Source organism: Delphinus delphis, chromosome 19, assembly GCF_949987515.2.
Source record: "Delphinus delphis chromosome 19, mDelDel1.2, whole genome shotgun sequence".
NCBI classification, from domain to species: Eukaryota; Metazoa; Chordata; class Mammalia; order Artiodactyla; family Delphinidae; genus Delphinus; species Delphinus delphis.
This window is the reverse complement of record NC_082701.1, coordinates 1,417,073-1,435,399: the sequence shown is the minus strand read 5'-3', so window position 1 is coordinate 1,435,399 and position 18,327 is coordinate 1,417,073. Positions and strand designations below refer to the sequence as shown.

Sequence of the window (18,327 nt, the reverse complement as noted above, 5' to 3'; positions counted from 1 at the left end):
ACCGTATGGTACTAGCACAAAAACAGAAATATAGATCAACAGATAGAAAGCCCAGAGATAAACCCACTCACATATGGGCACCTAATTTACGACAAAGGAGGCAAGAACATATAATGGAGAAAAGACAGTGTCTTCAATAAGTGGTTCTGGGAAAACTGCACAGCTACATGTAAAAGAATGAAATTAGAACAGTACCTAACACCATACACAAAAATAAACTCAAAATGGATTAAAGACCTAAATATAAGACCAGATACTATAAAACTCTTAGAGGAAAACAAAGGAAAAGCATTCTTTGACATAAGCCACAGCAAGATCTTTTTTGACCCACTTCCTAGAGTAACAGAAATAAAAACAAAAATAAACAAATGGAACCTAATAAAACTTCAAACCTTTTGCACAGCAAAGGAAACCATAAACAAGATGAAAAGACAACCCTCAGAGTGGGAGAAAATATTTGCAAATGAAACAACGGACAAAGGATTAATCTCCAAAATATACAAACAGCTCATGGAGCTCAATATCAAAAAAAACAAACAATCCAGTTAAAAAATGGGCGGAAGACCTAAATAGACATTTCACCAAGGAAGACATACAGATGGCCAAAAGGCACATGAAAAGATGCTCAACATCACTAATTATTAGAGAAATGCAAATCAAAACTACAATGAGGTATCACCTCACACTGGTCAGAATGGCCATCATCAAAAAAATCTAGAAACAATAAATTCTGGAAAGGGTGTGGTGAAAAGGGAACCCTCCTGTACTGTTGGTAGGAATGTAAATTGATACAACCACTATGGAGAACAGTATGGAGGTTCCTTTGCTACACGTATTTTTGAAGCTCTATTATTTGATGCATATACACTTATAACTGTTATGTCATGGTTATGAATTGACCCCTGTATCATTACAAAATGATTCTATTCATCTCTGGTAATTCTCCTTGTCTTAAAGTCTATTTTATCTGATATTTAATATGGCCATTCCAGCTTTCTTATGTTTGTTGCTCCCATTACACATCTCTTTACATCCTTTTAGTTTTAATTTACTTGTCCTTGTATGTATGTCTCTTACAGACAACATACAGTTTGTTCATGCTTTTTGATCCAGTCTAACAACCACTACCTTTAGATTAGAGTGTTGAGTCCATTTACATTTAACGTAATCACTGATATGGTTCTATTTACTCTGCCATTTTGCTATTGGTTTTACATTTGTCCCATCTTTCTTTGTTCCTGTTCTTTCTCCCCTACCTCCTTTGACTGTGTTCACTGACTATTTCATTGTATTCTGTTTTAATCCCTCTAGTTATATTTCTTTCTAGTTGTATGCCTATTATACTTTTAGTACTTGTCCGAGGTATGTGCTAGGCTAGCAGTCCCCAACCTTTTTGGCACCAGGGACCGGTTTTGTGGAGGGCAGTTTTTCCACGGACGGGGGGTGGGAGGGGAATGGTTCAGGTGACAATGTGACCGACGGGGAGCAGCAGATGAAGGTTGCTCACTTGCCCACCGCTCACCTCCTGCTGTGCGACCCGGTTCCTAACAGGCTGCAGACCGTTATCGGTCCATAGCCTGGGGGTTGGGGAACCCTGTGCCAGGCAATATCTAATATGCCTCCCAGTTATCCCAAAATCCCTTGTGTAATGCCCTTTTCTTGAGTGTGGACTGAACCTAGTGACTTACTTCTAATAACCAGAATCTGGCAAAAGTGATGGATTATCACTTCGAAAACTACCTTATGAAAACCCTCTGGCTTTGGACTTCCCTGGTGGCGCAGTGGTTGAGAGTCCGCCTGCCAATGCAGGGGACACGGGTTCGTGCCCTGGTCCGGGAAGATCCCACATGCCACGGAGCGGCTGGGCCCGTGAGCCATGGCCGCTGAGCCTGCGCGTCTGGAACCTGTGCTCCACAACGGGAGAGGCCACAACAGTGAGAGGCCCGTGTACTGCAAAAAAAAAAAAAAAAAAAAAAAAAAAAAAGACTCTGGCTTCCATCTTGCTTACTTCCTCTGATGGAAGCCAGCTGCCCTATTGTGGGCTGTCCTACAGAGAAGTCCAGAAGCAAGTAACTGGATGAGGCCTCTGGATGACAGCCATAGAAGACTGAGGGCCCCAAACCAAGAGCCCACATATAACTGAATCCTATTAAACACGTAAGTGAGAACAGAAATGGATTATCCCCTCAGTTAAACCTTCAACTGAGACCACAGTCTCAGCCAATATTTTGAATTCAGCTTTATAAGAGAACCTGAGCCAGAAAACTCAGCTATGCTCATGAAATAAATGTTTGTTGCTTTAAGCTGCTAAGATTTGGAATAATTTGTTACACAGCAATAGATAACTAATAATGATTTGGGTACATGGAAGTGAGGTGCTGCCTAAAAATTCAGAAGTGTCTTTTGAACCAGGTAGTGGTCAGAGTCTAGAAGGATTTTCAGTAGTGTGCCAGAGAAACACGAAATTGACTTCAACAGGCTGTTAGTAGAAATCTGGAATTTGAGGACATTGCCAGTAAGGGCTCAAAAGGAAGTGAGAAATCCTTTTTATACAGTGGTAGAAAGCCACCCCATCATCTTCAATAACATGAGAAATAGAAAACGTGCCTAATGAATTGGGTGAGTGCTATAGCTAAGTAGATTTCCAAGCAAAGTATGTCTTGCTGCTTACAGTAAGATGCAAGAGGAGAGTAGTAAGTTAAGTGAAGGACAATTAAAGAAAAAGGAACTGGGGCTTCATGGTTTTAAAAATTCTCCGTCTCTCCAGAGGCAAAACATGAGCAATTAAGAAATGGCACCAAGCTAAGTTTGCGCACTGCCGAGAGATTAAGCCAACAGTACAAATCAACAACCTTTTGTTAAGATCAAAAAGATCAGGGCTTCCCTGGTGGCACAGTGGTTAAGAATCAGCCTGCCAATGCAGGGGACATGGGTTCGAACCCTGGTCCAGGAAGATCCCACATGCCGCGGAGCAACCAAGCCCATGCAACGTAACTACGGAGCCTGCGCTCTAGAGCCCGTGAGCCACAACTACTGAAGCCTGTGCACCTAAAGCCCATGCTCCACAACAAGAGAAGCCACCACAACGAGAAGCCCGTGCACTGCAACGAAGAGTAGCCCCGGCTCGCCGCAACTAGAGAAAGCCCTCACACAGCAACGAAGACCCAATGCAGCCAAAAATAAAATAAATAAATAAATTTATTTTTTTTAAAAAAAGATCAAAGGTGGTACATCAGAGTACATTCATATATAAAGACCTTTAAAAAGATTAAGGGTGTGCATCTCAAACAACAGGGCTTCTGAAAAACTTAAGGACACTGTCCTTCAATCTTCTGAGAAGTAACCCAACCTAAAAAGAGATGAGTATATGTGGCTTTTGTCTAATGGAGTGAACACACATAGGATTCACAGGAGGTCTACAAAGGTTTTGAGGAAATTATATCAGCAAAATCACTGTCCTTGGACTGAAAGGGACAGAGTACAAAATGAAAAGGGACCACTGGACCCCCAAAATTCTTCTGGAAGGAAGCAGACTAAGAAAACTACTCACCTGCAAGCACAAACTACCGAAATGCAAACACTTACTATTTTTCATGAAAAAGAAAGGATAACTCAGAAGATGGAATCAAAAACCTAGCGGGAGGAGCCAAGAGACATGGAGCATTATACCCAGATCTTGAGCCTTAATTAAGGAACTTCCGACATTTACCCAACTGGATTTCAGAATTGCTATGGACTTCTTTGTACCTCCTATTATTCTCCTTTTTAGAAATGTCTATAGTAATTATTGTATGTTGGGCGTGTGGGGAGCAGTTAACTACTGGAATAGACATTTCTCCAAAGAAGAGACACAAATGGCCAGTGAGCATGTGAAAAGATGCTCAGCATCATTAGTCATTAGGAAAAATGTGAGTTAAAACCACGAGATACCACTAACATGCTCATTACAACGGCCAAAATCTAAAACACAGAAAATACCAAGAGTTGAGGATGTGAAGAAACTGGAACACTCATATTGCTAATGGGGATGTCAAATGGTACTATTCTGGAAAATGGTTTGATTCCCTAAAAAAGTTAAAAATACACTTACCACACAACCCACTGCTAGATATCTACACAAAAGAAATGAAAAACACATGTCCAAACAAAAATATGTATATGAATGTCCATAGCAGCATTATTCAGAATAATTAAAAACTGGTAACAATCCAAATATCTATTAACAAGTCAGTGGATAAACAAATGTAATATACTCATCAGTGAAATACCATTCAGGAATAAAAAGGAATGAATTACTGATACATGCCACATGAACTTCAAAAACAATAACCAGATGCATAAGACTACATAATTCATGATTCCACTCATATGTAACTTCTAGAAAAGGCAAAACTATAGTGACAGAGAGCAGAGCATTGCTTGCCTGGGGCTTGGAGTAATTCCATATTATAAAGATATTAATTCTTCCCAAGTTGATCTACAGACTCAATGCATTCTCAATCAAAATCTCAACAGGGGCATGTGTATGTGTGTTATTAAAACTGGCAAGATAATTCTAGAATTTATATGGGAATGCAAAGGACCAAAAAGAGTCAAGGCAGTCTTAAAGAAGAAGAAACCTGGAGTGCATGCACTGCACTACCAAAAATCAAGACTTTATTTTAAAGCCACAGTAACTAAGGCAGCGTGGTTAGTATTAGTACACACAGAGAGAGACCATCGGAGGAGACAAGGGTCCAGAAACCCACACAAGTAAGATTTTCTGGTTTACAATAATGGTGTCAACTATAGTAGTGGGGAAAAATAGCTTTTTTAAATGATACTGGGTCAGATGGCTATCATTTATCCACAGGAGGGGGGGGGATGACCCCTACATCACTTCATACATAAGAATCAACTCCAGATATAGCACATATCCAAATGAGAAAGGTAAAATAAGGAAGCTTCTAGAAGGTATCCCCATGATCTTGAGACAGGCAAGGTAAGAAATCTTAAACAGGACACACGCAAAAAAGAATATCAGAGATGACTGACTAAAAATAATTATATTATAATTAAATATTGTTCAACAGAACATACCAGTGAACGTGGGAGAAGACATTTGCCATACATGTATCAAAGAATTTGTTTCCAGAATATATAAAGAGTTGCAACAAATCAATGGAGAAAAGACTGACAAACCATTTTTATTAAAATGGGAACAAACAGGAACTTCACAAAAGAAGATACCCAAATGGTCAACAGGCATAGAAAAGTGTGCTCAATATCATTAGTCATGAGGGAAAATGCAAATTAAAACTCACATGTACCAGACTAGAATTGCTGAAGCTAAAAGAAACTGAACAACCAAGTACTGGTAAAGACGATGAGCCACAGACTTTGAAAGCCTTCCTGGTGGAAATGTAAATTGCTATAACCATTTTGGAAAACTCTTTGGCAGCATCTACCATAATTACACTTCCAAGTCAACACAGTATACATATGTGCACTAGAAGACGTGTGAAAGAATGTTCACAGGATTATTTGTAATAGCTAGAAGCTCGGACAACCCCAAACATCCAACAATGGCAGAATGGAAATAAAAATGTGATATATTCACACAGTAATCAAAGAAAAATCCATTGCTAAATGCAACAACATGGATCAATCTCACTACATAATGCTGAACAAAAGAAGCTGGAAAAAAGTGAAAATACTTTATGAACCAAAAACTAACCTATGTTGATATAATGCAAAATAGTGGTCACCTTTTGCGGGGACGATAAATGACTGGGAGGGAGCGAGAGAGAGGTTTCTGGAGAGCTGGTCATGTTCTCTATGTTGATCTAAGCAAAGAAATGATCAACACAGAATACAGAGCGCTGGCCTTTCAGGACAAGGGGGAGGAGGCATGGCCGAAGGTCTCCTGGAGCAGTGATGTGCTATTTCTTGGCTGGGTTAGCAGCATAGGGACGTTTATTTTCTAACTGCTCTTTAAACTGTACCTGTCATTTTCATACACTTTTTACATATATGCTATGTTTCACAGAGGTAAAACTTTTTAAGAGTAATACAACTACTGCCTTATAAATCAGAAAACTAAAATGAGAACTAACTTTAGATTTCACATCTGTGCATTCATCTGAGCAGCAAGTAATACTGTTATATACCATCTGCGGAATAGTTTTCTTACGGTATTGCTAAATATCAATGAAACATAAAAATAATTAGCAACAATTAATACCGCAGTAAAGTATCAAATAACACTGAAAATAAGAAAATGAAAATAACTTCCACGGATCCACAATATATTTATTTCAATATTTCAAAGAGAACTTTATTAGGAATAAAAAAAACAAAACTAAATTTTAAATAAATGAGAAGCTTGACCAAACCAAAAAATGATCAGAGATTCATAAACTTTTTAAGACTTTGTATTTTTCCCCATTTCCTACTTTAAAATAACACATTTGATTTTAAAATTAAAAACCAGCTTTAAAAGTCACTCATTTAAATCAACGTTTATTAATATATCTCTGGTTTAATAGTATCAACACTCAAGAGAGTATTTTAATTCCCTCTAAGTTTTACAACACATATAAGCTTACTGTCATCCTTTTTTGTTTAAAAGAACAATCAGAACTAAACTGTTCAATATTATGATCTCACAAAAAGAAACTTGCTTGTGAAACAAAGAGATACTTATTACAAAGCCCCACTCGTTAAAAAATTTTAAAAAGTTAGAAGTGACTAAATTTGTCAAAAATCTGACTCAATGAAAAAAAAGCCTAAAAGAAATGCAAGGCCATTATTTTCAAAGCTATTCCATCTCAGTTACAAATTGCTGTCACTTGGCCTTGCCTTGGTAAATACCTAAGAATGATATTTAATTAGCACATCACTGTTGAAAATTAATGAGCAGCTAAGTGGTCCCATGAGGGTGTGAAACATACTGTTCTATTGAGGATCCTAAGAAAGTTTCCATCCCTTGTTTATGAAGCAGTCTTACCCCTAGAGCTCAAGGTTAAACATCTGCCTAACAAGTGTCCATTCTGGCAAAAAGACCAAGTTAATCACATTTGTTCCTCACTAAACGTTCTCTCCAAACACAATGATGAAAAAGATTGACTTTTCTTTCATTAATTTAAGAAAAATGATTAATTTTTCTTTCTTCCAAAAAGACCTGTTGGGGAGAGGTCCTCTTAAACCTTAGACTGACCAACAGGAAGCTACCAGATACTGATCACAGGCGATCCTCACCAAAGAAGGGAGATAGCCAGGAAGTGCAGTAAGCACACAGCACAGGTCTTTCCCGGGGGCAGAGGCAGTTTAGATGCACCAACACCCACCTCCCACTGCCCACCTAGACAGCAGCTCTCCACCTGGCAGGAAGACCCAGGTCTAGAACTCCAAGCCCCACTTGGTAGCCCCTAATCACATATGGCTACCTGAACTAATTAAAACCCCAAATTCAATTCCTCAGCCACAGTAGCCACACTGCAAGTGCTCAGCAGTCACATGTAAATAGTGGCTGCGATACTGGACAGCACAGCTGCGGAACATTCCCACCACTGCGGGATGCTGTATTACACTGCTGCAGAATATACGTAGTATACGTATGGAACGAAGATACGTAATGTACTAGTGCAGAATGTATCTTTGCCTAATCAACAGGGCAATTCTTAAATAAAATGAATGTACTTTTTGTGAATAATATTTAAGGATGTTTTACTACATGTAACCCTAACCATAATTATCTATGCCAATGGACATAAAGAAATCCTAGGAAGGAAAGGTAATGATAAGCTCCCCTGTAAATTCATCCAACAATTTAGAAGCAGAGGCTATTTATAGGTCAGTGCCATTTACATATAGAAATGGAGTTTAACAAATTTAAAAGATTCTATCTACTATAGTTGCGTATACAGACTAAAAATTAAATCAATATTTTTAAAGTGAAAACTGTTTTTTCACACAGATCAACATACTCAACCATAAGTACATTTTTTCATTATACTTGGTCACCATCTGCTGGCGATGTTCTTAAACTGTACCAGCACACGAAACGCTGGCTGTACTGGGAGACATTTTTAAAGGACACAGTCCCCGCTCTTCGCCACAATGCATTCCTGGAAAACCACATCATAAAGAGGCTCACTGTAAAGCAAATCATATTTTCCATAAGGGCAGGACTATAATTAGATTCTTCATTCCAAACTGAAATCTGGCACCAAATAACCCATGGAAAGATCTCATTAAAGCAAGATGCACAAATTATAGTCCTCTACACTCATGTAAAATAGGATAATTATTCTCCAAGTCCTTTCTTAAAGGTATGAACATATTTGTTATTTGAAGGATACAACATAAATCAAAAGATAAAACTTTAATTTATGTAAAATTAACCTAAATCTAATATGGTAAAAGTCATATATAATAAATAATAATTCTGCTTGCATGCTCCTAGAATTCTTAAGCAATCTGGATGATGACTCTTTATAAAGTGGCATCTGAGGAAATGTAAACAACTGCTGCCTTCTTTCTCAGCAGTGAAGTCCTCTAAAATAAGCAGCATTGTCTCTCCTCCACCGTGAAGCAGTGTTTAAAGGTCGGCATTGATTCCACATCTCTCCTCTTTGCTTTCTTCTAACTCGTTAACTCTTAACCAAAGTTTCCAGTAGAAACAATAAGGGGTATTACATCATTCTTTTTCATCGTCCCCTATCCCAGAACCTAACTACACTCTGGTGATAAGCTACCAGACCACATCATACTTGACTGAAAAGCTATAAAAATAATTACAAGCCATTAAAAAGAAGCTTCAGGGCTTCCCCGGTGGTGCAGTGGTTGAGAGTCCGCCTGCCAATGCAGGGGACACGGGTTCGTGCCCTGGTCCGGGGGGATCCCACATGCCACGGAGCGGCTGGGCCCGTGAGCCATGGCCACTGGACCTGTGCGTCCGGAGCCTGTGCTCCGCAACGGGAGAGGCCACAACAGTGAGAGGCCAGCGTACCGCAAAAAAAAAAAAAAAAAAAGAAGCTTCAAAACATTTTTCACAGAACAGGAGGACAAAATAAAATCTATTACCTTTGTGTCTGTCTTTGGGATAATGCACAGAAAAAAGCACAGAGAGACGACAAGAACTGAAGTCTAATGTCACTTAGGCAGCTTCTAATACACGCTGTAATAAAATGTTTAAAAACAGGGCCAGCCACACTGTGTTCCCTCTGTCCTGGAAAAGGGGGCTTGCTGAGTTATCTAAATAAAGGCTGATTCAAAACCTCTTTTATTTTATTTTTACTTTATTTTTTTATTTCTTTGGCCACGCTGCGTGGCTTTCAAGATCTGTTTCCTGACCAGGGATTGAACCCGGGGCCCCAGCAGTGGACGCACTGCGTCCTAACCACCGGACCACCAAGGAACTCCCAAAAGCCTCTTCTAAAATACTATTACCTCTCTTTATTCTGAGAGTGTGCAGGAATCATACTTACAATCTGAACTTTTCTGCATAGCATTAATTTCTTTCTCTCAGAAACACAGAATGACTTTTAGGAACTGAAAATAATTAATGACCAATGGACCTTAAGACAATACCCTTTGGGAAGATTAAATAATGAGAGAAGCAAAAGAGCAGTCACTCTAACAAGCAAGCCCCTGTGTGGCCTGTTAAAGTAACCATCCCCGCACCACTGATGATGGCGTTAGCAACAGCCAGCACTTCCACAGGTCCCGGGTCAGAAGCTCGACGTGCAGTATGCACTTCACCCACACGACTCTGACGTTAGTACTACCCCCATCTCCAACTTACAGGAGACGAAACTGGGGTTTAGAGAAAGTAAGTAAGCTGCCTGAGGATACATGGTTGCCAAGTGTCAGAAGTGATATCTGAGCAAAGGCAAACTGCCTCATTTCAGCTCAACCTAGAAATAACCAAGAACAAAGGTATAGTCGCCCAAGATTGCTAACACAGCTCAAGTGGAGAAAAAATGGATTATAGTGAAGTTTCCATGTTTGCTGCATAAAGTACTCATGCCTACATGGAACACCAGAAAGAATATGGGGTCTGGAATCACAAAGACCTAGATTCCAATACTGAATCCATCACTGGGAATGTTTATTGACCTTACTGAAGCTGTTACCTCATCAATAAATACAAAGGGCAATTTTGTCAACCTCACAGAACTGCAGACAGGATGCAATCAGATAACTTACAAAAGATTTCTAGAAGAGTATTTAGCATACAGTAGGTGCTCCATAAACGTACAACTTGCCTCACTTGGTTCCTATTTTAACAAACTAGAAATACAAGTGAAATCCACAAACACTGAGACTGTTCATTGGGAAAATTTCATTCTTATGTTTAAATCTGTATATTTGCTATATATGGTTAGATTTATTAACGTGTGTAACTATTGTAAATAGTGTGTATGCCCAAGCTTTTTAATAAGATAGTGTTTTGGAAGGCAACCTGACACCATCTATCAAAAAATGTGTGATTATTAAAAATAACACAGACATGTGTACAAAAAATTTTTGAACTTTTCACACCAGATTACTCCCACTCCCTAAAGGTAAAACAGTTTCGTATGTGGCACCCAGAAATATTCCATGCACGCGTACCCATACGTATCCATATATCCTCTTTAAAATACACACACACACACACACACACACACACAAATGGAAGCTTACTACACTTTTATGTACTTCTTTTGAACTTTATACATCTTAGAGATCATTCCATACTAGCCCATATATTTTTGTTACCATTGCACAAGGTGTTGAACCTACTAATAATCCCACCAACAGCTCACCCATTAAATGTTTTACTGTGCCCAGCTACAGCATCACTAATAGCCCAAACACACACAGGCGCATGATGATATATGCACCAGGAAGTTAACTAAGGCGTTCTTTTAACACTAAAGAATCAAAAGCAGCGAGACGGGTAAGTTACAGTAAATCTATCCTATGGATTATTATCTGTGATGAAAAAGATTACACAGGTTACATGACACAGGATTAAGACACAGTTAAGTGACAAAAGAATAATACATGTAGTACAAGCCAACTTATTTTTATTTTTTATTTTTTTTTGCAGTACACGGGCCTCTCACTGTTGTGGTCTCTCCCGTTGCGGAGCACAGGCTCCAGACGCACAGGCTCAGCGGCCATGGCTCACGGGCCCAGCCGCTCCGCGGCATGTGGGATCCTCCCGGACCGGGGCACGAACCCGTGTCCCCTGCATCGGCAGGCGGACTCTCAACCACTGCGCCACCAGGGAAGCCCTATAATTTTTAATTACATACGTGTGGGTATGTGTGTACTATGGAATGATACACACCAAACTGTTGATGCCAACTACCTCTCGTGAGGGAAGTGAAACAAGAACATGGAGGGAAGGACTCTTTTTACCCTTCAGAGTTCTACACTGAGGTTTTTACAAAGAGCGTGCATCATATATAGACTGTATAATTTTCTAAAATGAGGATAAAAACTGTATCAGTCATCTATTGCTGCATAACCAATTACCACAGACATAACAGCTTTAAACAACACATACATTTTCTCATAGTTTCTGTGGGTCAGAAGTGCAGGTGCAGCCGAGCTCAGTCCTCTGCTTAAGGCCACACAAGGCTGCAATCAGGGTTTGCCCAGAGCTGGGTTCTCATCCGGAGACTCAATGAGGGAAGAATCTGCTTCCCCACTGTCACGGTTGTCAGCAGCTTCCGTTCCTTCTGGATATGGGATTCACGGCAGCCTGCTTCTTCAAGCCAGCAAGGAAAAGACAGCAAGCCTCTAGAGCCAGTCTGCCAGCAGGGCAGTCTTATGTATCGCAATGTATTCATGGACGTGACAGCCCATCACCACTGCCATACTCTATTGGTTAGAAGCCACTCACAGGTCCTGCCCACACTCAAGGAGGAAGGACTGTACAAGGCTGTCAACACCCGGAGCAGGATCTCGGGGCCACCTGAAACTCTGTGTACCACAAAGACAATCAGGATCTTTACCATCTCTCAATGGTAAGCACCTGAAAGATGACTGGGAAGTCATTTATATGGATGTATCTCATGGTTGTCTAAATGAAATTAACCAAACTGTACAGGCAGGAGATCTATGTCTATGGTCTCATTAGTAACATTTTGTAAAACCATGCTCCAAGTTCAAATATAATTCAAGTATTTCATTGTCAAGAAAGGAAGCAGCTATTTGACATTAAATACAATAAAAGATCTCTAATAAAATGGCAAGGCAATTTGGAAAGTGGTTTTTATAAAATAAACCATGGGTAATAACATAAGCTTACACCAAGAACTATGAAAAAGGATAAAACCAGGACAGGACTAGTTATGTGTTGAAACTGTCTGAAGTGAAATGCTAAGTTTACTAGTGTGCAATGTGTATTTGGTGGAAAAAAGCATGATAATAAGCCTGACAGAATATGACCTCGTAATACTTCTAATGTGTCTAGAATGAGGCTGCATGCCATATCCTACAGGAAGAATAAAGGTAAAGGGCAGGTGCCGTCTCTGTTGAATAGGGTCCTAACAAAGGGGCTTCAGAAGGACTCTGCATCTTTAATAATATAAAAAGGCTAGGACACAAACAGCATAATCTAAAATGCCATGAGAAATACTTCACATACAAAAAGGTCTAAGTAAAGCAGGATTTTATAAAGTGATCAAAACAGAAACACTAAGGGGGAAAATCTTTTAAGATTAAAGAGGATGTTCAAAGGACAAGTTGAAGTGGTTGTAACATTTATGAGGCAGCATTAAACTTCAGTTCTAAGTAACAATAAATTATTCACTACAAAAACATACATGTGTCAAATATTATAAGCCTCTTAAACTTTTTAAACAATTCCTTGCAGAACGGAGGAGATGTATTAGGTCAACACGAGCAGATTCTAACTTTTTCAGCAGCACAGTATGACCACTCAGAGCAAAGGAACAACTTCAGAAAAAAATATGAAGACAGACCATCAATAGATTCCACCACCACTACTGATCTGATCTCACACATTTTATATCTGGTCTTAAATCAATTGTATTGCCTTTAGATGAAGTAAATGTTAGTTTTACTTTTAAGTGCCTTCATGTACATAAAATTACAAATATCTGTTAATTAACGTACATGCAAATTAAAATTTTTAAATAGATCAAGTTAAGTTAAGAGAAGCATGTAAGTAAAGATACCCCTGAGAAGTTTTGTTTTTGCAGCCCTACTTGGCCTTGGCCTTAGTGAAATTCTAACACTTGACTAGAAAGAGACTTGCCTTTTCCAGTTCCTTCATTGCCTTTACTAATTGCATTGTTAAAAATATAAAAAGGTTAGGACACAAACAGGGCATCTCTGTAGCCTATAACCACACATCCCTTAACTTCTTCTAAAATTTATCCTTCCCTCAACTTTTTCTAACAGTACTTTTTGCAAATCCTTGTGAGCCATTCTCTCTGCCACAATATGCCTGCCTCAAAGAGGCTGTGTCCAGAATAAATTCAATGTGTGGCAGTGCCTAACAGCCCATTCACTGACTCAGGTAGGCACTCACCAAAAACTAAGACTCATCCCGTTGGTCACAGGTGCCCACCCAGGGCCAGGCACTGGAAATACCGTGCAGACAGGAAGAACACTGTCCCTGCCTCAGTCTCTGTAACGAGACCACAATCTCCTTACACCCCAACTTACTGCTACACAGCTAACAAAAATTCCAGTCACACCTCTTCTGCTTCTGAATCTCCTAGGAAGGCAAAAATTAGTATTTAACACCGCCTGCTTTGGACTCATCTATTCATTCCTTTTCACTCTTCCGAAACATGTCCTTAATTATATCACCTCTTCCTGTTCCATATTAATTTGTTTCCCCTTTCTAATAAAAAAATTTCATATGGACTGGATCTCTTGCTTTCTGTTCACCTGTTCTTTTCCACCATAATACCTGAGGTCTGAAAAACATAACCAGACTATATCAACTACGAAGACACTTCAAATTACTAATAAGATTTCTGTATCTTTTAAGGAATAAACCAAAAAAAATTATAGCAGAAAAGAAAGATTACATATCCATAACCTATTCAAATTCCAAAAATTAAAATTACCAAGAGAATGGTGAGGAGTAATGTATGAATTGACACTGTCCAATACTTTAACATTTCAGGGAACATGCCAAAGGTAAAACTCAGAATCTGATAGAAGTCCAATTTAAATCTACCCGTCCTAAAGGCCAAAAGTCATACTACAACAACTGTTTTATTGTGTACTTAACAAACTTAGAAGTTCACGTTTATTTGTACTAAAAATCCTATTTAAGCTTAGTACTCTAGTAAGAAAGCACAGTTTAATAGGGTTTATGTTTGCATTCATTGTTTTATTAAATCAAAACGAACACTGTTCAATGAGGGGGAAGGACAGAGGTTCAAGCATAAGCTTCAGGAGGATATGGAGGATTTATATTTGGTTGAAGTCAGTGAAATGTCCTGAATTCACGCTTGTCATAAAGGGAAACAGAGAACTGTGTCATTTAAAGATTTTCAGGCACCACTTTCCAAGCAGTGGACTAGATAGAAATATTTAACATATATCCAAAAAGCAGCTAAAAACATACTATAATCTTGAATATACAACAAATGGAAAAGCAAAACTGTTATTTTAACTATACAACATTCCTTCATAGCCCTCAACTTCATAGCAAAAATATAAAGTAAACCAACTGCTTACCATAAAAAAAAATGGGAAAATGGAATGTACTAACCAGTTCCAAAGATGGGCTAAATAATGAAACACACTTGAAACCCCAAGTTCATGGCGTACCTCTGGACGTGGGTCGGCGACTGTACCAAAGAGCAATCTTCTCCAGAAGAGAGCGTCCGTGACTCGCTGAGTCTGTGCTCACCGTTCCCCAGCTCGCCCATCACCCAGTCTGGTAATCCTTCTGGGCTGGACAATCCTTTGGCTTGTGCTGGATTTGGTTCATCAAAATAGATGGACTGATTTTTAAAAATTAGAAAAATTATTCTTTCAAAATGTACTATATGAGATAATCAGTTAAGATTTCCATCAAGTTTAGTGACAACCTTTCAAATACTCAAATTCAATTACATAAAAATATATAAAAATGTATCATTCAATGAAATATTAAAATACATAAAATGGATAACTTATTTACATTTTAGTTATGTTGTGCTGTATAAGAAATCTGATAAATGATAAAATTACATGACAGATACATCTGATAATAATGATTTATATTACAAAAGGAATATTAGCTGTATGAAAAGATAAGTGAAAAGTTCTTTTTAAATCATGTGCTCTCCTATTTCTTTCTGTGATCATTAACTACTCTGCACGCACACACACACACACACACACACACACACACACACACACACCCCCAGTAGGCAGAGAAACCAAAATCAATAAAAACCAGAAATAAAAGTTTCTGGTCATCCTGCAGTATCCCACAAGCTAGATGAAAAATCCAAGACAGGTCTCTAGGCCTTTACATTACTAACACTAGTAAAATAAAGCCCTTTCCTACAATTCCATAAAATGAGTGTGAAAGGGAAAGCATGATACAATACACTCATATTTCAACATCTGCATGTGTTTCAGAAAATGTTCTACCTTTGGTCATTAAGAATAGATGGGGGCTTCCCTGGTGGCGCAGTGGTTGAGAGTCCGCCTGCCAATGCAGGGGACACGGGTTCGTGTCCTGGTGTGGGAGGATCCCACATGCCGCGGAGCGGCTGGGCCCGTGAGCCATGGCTTCTGAGCCTGCGCGTCCGGAGCCTGTGCTCCGCAGCAGGAGAGGCCACAACAGTGAGAGGCCTGCGTACAGCAAAAAGGAAAAAAAAAAAAAAAAAAAAGAATAGATGGGCTGGGACTTCCCTGGTGGCGCAGTGGTTAAGAATCCGCCTGCCAATACAGGGGACACGGGTTCAAGCCCTGGTCCAGGAAGATCCCACATGCCGCGAAGCAACTAAGCCCGTGCACCACAACTACTGAGCCTGTGCTCTAGAGCCCACAAGCCACAACTACTGAACCCACGCGCCACAACTACTGAAGCCCGGGTGCCTAGAGCCCGTGCTCTGCAAGAAGAGAAGCCACCGCAATGAGAAGCCCACGCACCGCAACAAAGAGAAGCCCCCACTCGCCGCAACGAGAGAAAGCCCACGTGCAGCAACAAAGACCCAACACAGCCAAAAGAGAATAAAAAAAACAAAACAAGAATCCGCCTGCCAATGCAGGGGACACGATGGTCTGGGAAGATCCCACATGCAGCAGAGAAACTAAGCCCATGCACCACAACTACTGAGTCTGCGCTCTAGAGCCCGCAAGCCACAACTACTGAGCCCGCGTGCCACAGCTACTGAAGCCCGTGCACCTAGAGCCCGTGCTCTGCAACAAAAGAAGCCACCACAATGAGAAGCCTGCACACCGTAACGAAGAGTAGCCCCCGCTCGCTGCAACTAGAGAAAGCCCACGCGCAGCAACGAAGACCCAACGCAGCCAAAAATAAATAAATAAATAATAAATTTTTCTAAAAAACTTTAAAAAAAAGTAATTCAATCCAACCTCTTGTTACATTAAATAATACATACAGAAGAGCTTAATAAACTAGAATTTACTGACATCCATAAATTATTACATAATCCAGTGAAAATTAGTGGAAAATTAAGGCCCAATATTTAAAAATTCATTTTAATGTTTTTAGAAATATTGTAGAATACTGGAGGATGACTAAATCAATTAAGTATGGTTCCATTAGAGCTCAATATCTGATTTCCATTCAAGGTGGAAAAAAACTGAATCAGGGAGCAAAAAAATAGTTTTAGCTAACATATTTTCTAGGACTTGTAGCTTAATAATATGACCATTCCCAAATGGGATGATAAATTGACACTTTTAGAGAAACAAACAAATGCATCTTTTGGTCAAAGACACCTACCATGTATGAAGGTAAAGTTTTCAGCGTCCCTGGCTCAGGGCGGTGAGTGAAAGGGCCCTCGAGAGCCCCTCGCCTGAGCATGTGTAGTAAGAGCTTTGCGTACAGATTCCGATTCCTCCTGCCTGTGACCCCTGCTCCTGTTCCTGAAGGCTCACACAGTTTTCTAATCCAAAGTGCACACCTCTGCCGCTCTAGAAATACACAGGAGCTGTTAGAGACTTGAGTTTTCAAAAAATAAAACATTACATTAAAGACCCATAAAACATCTGCTCTAGTCTGCAGCAGGGATTGGCCGACAGCGAATATTTTAGGTTTTGCAGCCATATGATATCTACCCAACTCTGCCGCTGTAGCATGAAAGCAGCCACACACCATTCACACCACACGTCACCAAATGGTTATGGCTGTTTTCTAATAAAACTTTATAAAAAAGGCAGCAGCCTGGATGTGGCCCAGGGGCTACAGTTTGCCAACCCACCCTGGTCTAGAGTTTAACTTTAAACTAGTAATAAGATCTCAGGATTGCTACCAAATAAATCTGAGACAAAAACGTTGCTGTTCGCATAGCACAGGGAGATCAGATCGGTGCTTTGTGACCGTCTGGAGGGGTGGGGTAGGGAGGGTGGGAGGGAGGGAGACACAAGAGGGAAGAGATATGGGAACATATGTATATGTATAACTGATTCACTTTGTTATAAAGCAGAAACTAACACACCATTGTAAAGCAATTATACCCCAATAAAGATGTTTAAAAAAAAAAAAGGTTGCTGTAAAACCATCTCTAAAATAATTTCCGTTGTGTTGAAAAATCTTTCTGTAATTCTCATTACACAAACCAAGAGAGAGAGAATGCAATCTTATTTAGCATTTTAAACCTAATCTAAAATTGAATCTCAAATGTTTTATTTATTAAACTGGTAATCTTCAGGGATTTGTGGATGATTTATTTAGGAATTTCTTTTAACCTCTCTAAAAACAATTGAGGGTTACATATTTACATGTAATTTTGAAAAATAATTATCCCTTTAAAAGCTCCCTTAAAAATGTAGCACAGTTTAATCCACATATAATGACCTATTGATTATCTTATCTTACCACGACACAGAATTGTTTTTAGGTCTCAGGAAAACCATTTTGACATTAATCTTTTATCAGTCTAACTCAATTTGAGGATTATATATCTAACACAAATCATAAATCTGCTTCAATGTCTTAGTTTCTAAAGGTCATATTCATTTATTGTTTTACCTACAAAAATCCCTGGGGCAGATTTACCACTTTGCTCATACTGGATTTATCACTACATGTATGAAAGGTAGTCTCTAAATAACTTTTGTATTTTTAGCTTTGAAAATTATATAATCACAAAACAAACTTCTTGAAATATCAGGTGT

At 39.2% G+C, this 18,327-nt stretch overlaps 1 protein-coding gene across 9 annotated transcripts in view; it reads right to left on the bottom strand.

Moving 5' to 3' along the window:
• CEP112 (centrosomal protein 112) overlaps positions 1 to 18,327 on the bottom strand; it is a 418,686-nt gene that overhangs the window by 392,209 nt on the left and 8,150 nt on the right. For 8 of the 9 annotated variants that reach the window (XM_059998183.1, XM_059998182.1, XM_059998189.1 and 5 more), the window contains exons 3-4: positions 16,934 to 17,124; positions 14,797 to 14,972 (exon numbers count right to left, since the gene is read on the bottom strand). In XM_059998183.1, the coding sequence (XP_059854166.1) occupies positions 14,797 to 14,972; positions 16,934 to 17,124 (367 nt within the window). Of the gene's footprint in view, positions 1 to 14,796; positions 14,973 to 16,933; positions 17,125 to 18,327 lie in introns of those variants that run through there. The other variant, XM_059998191.2, reaches the window with a different exon arrangement.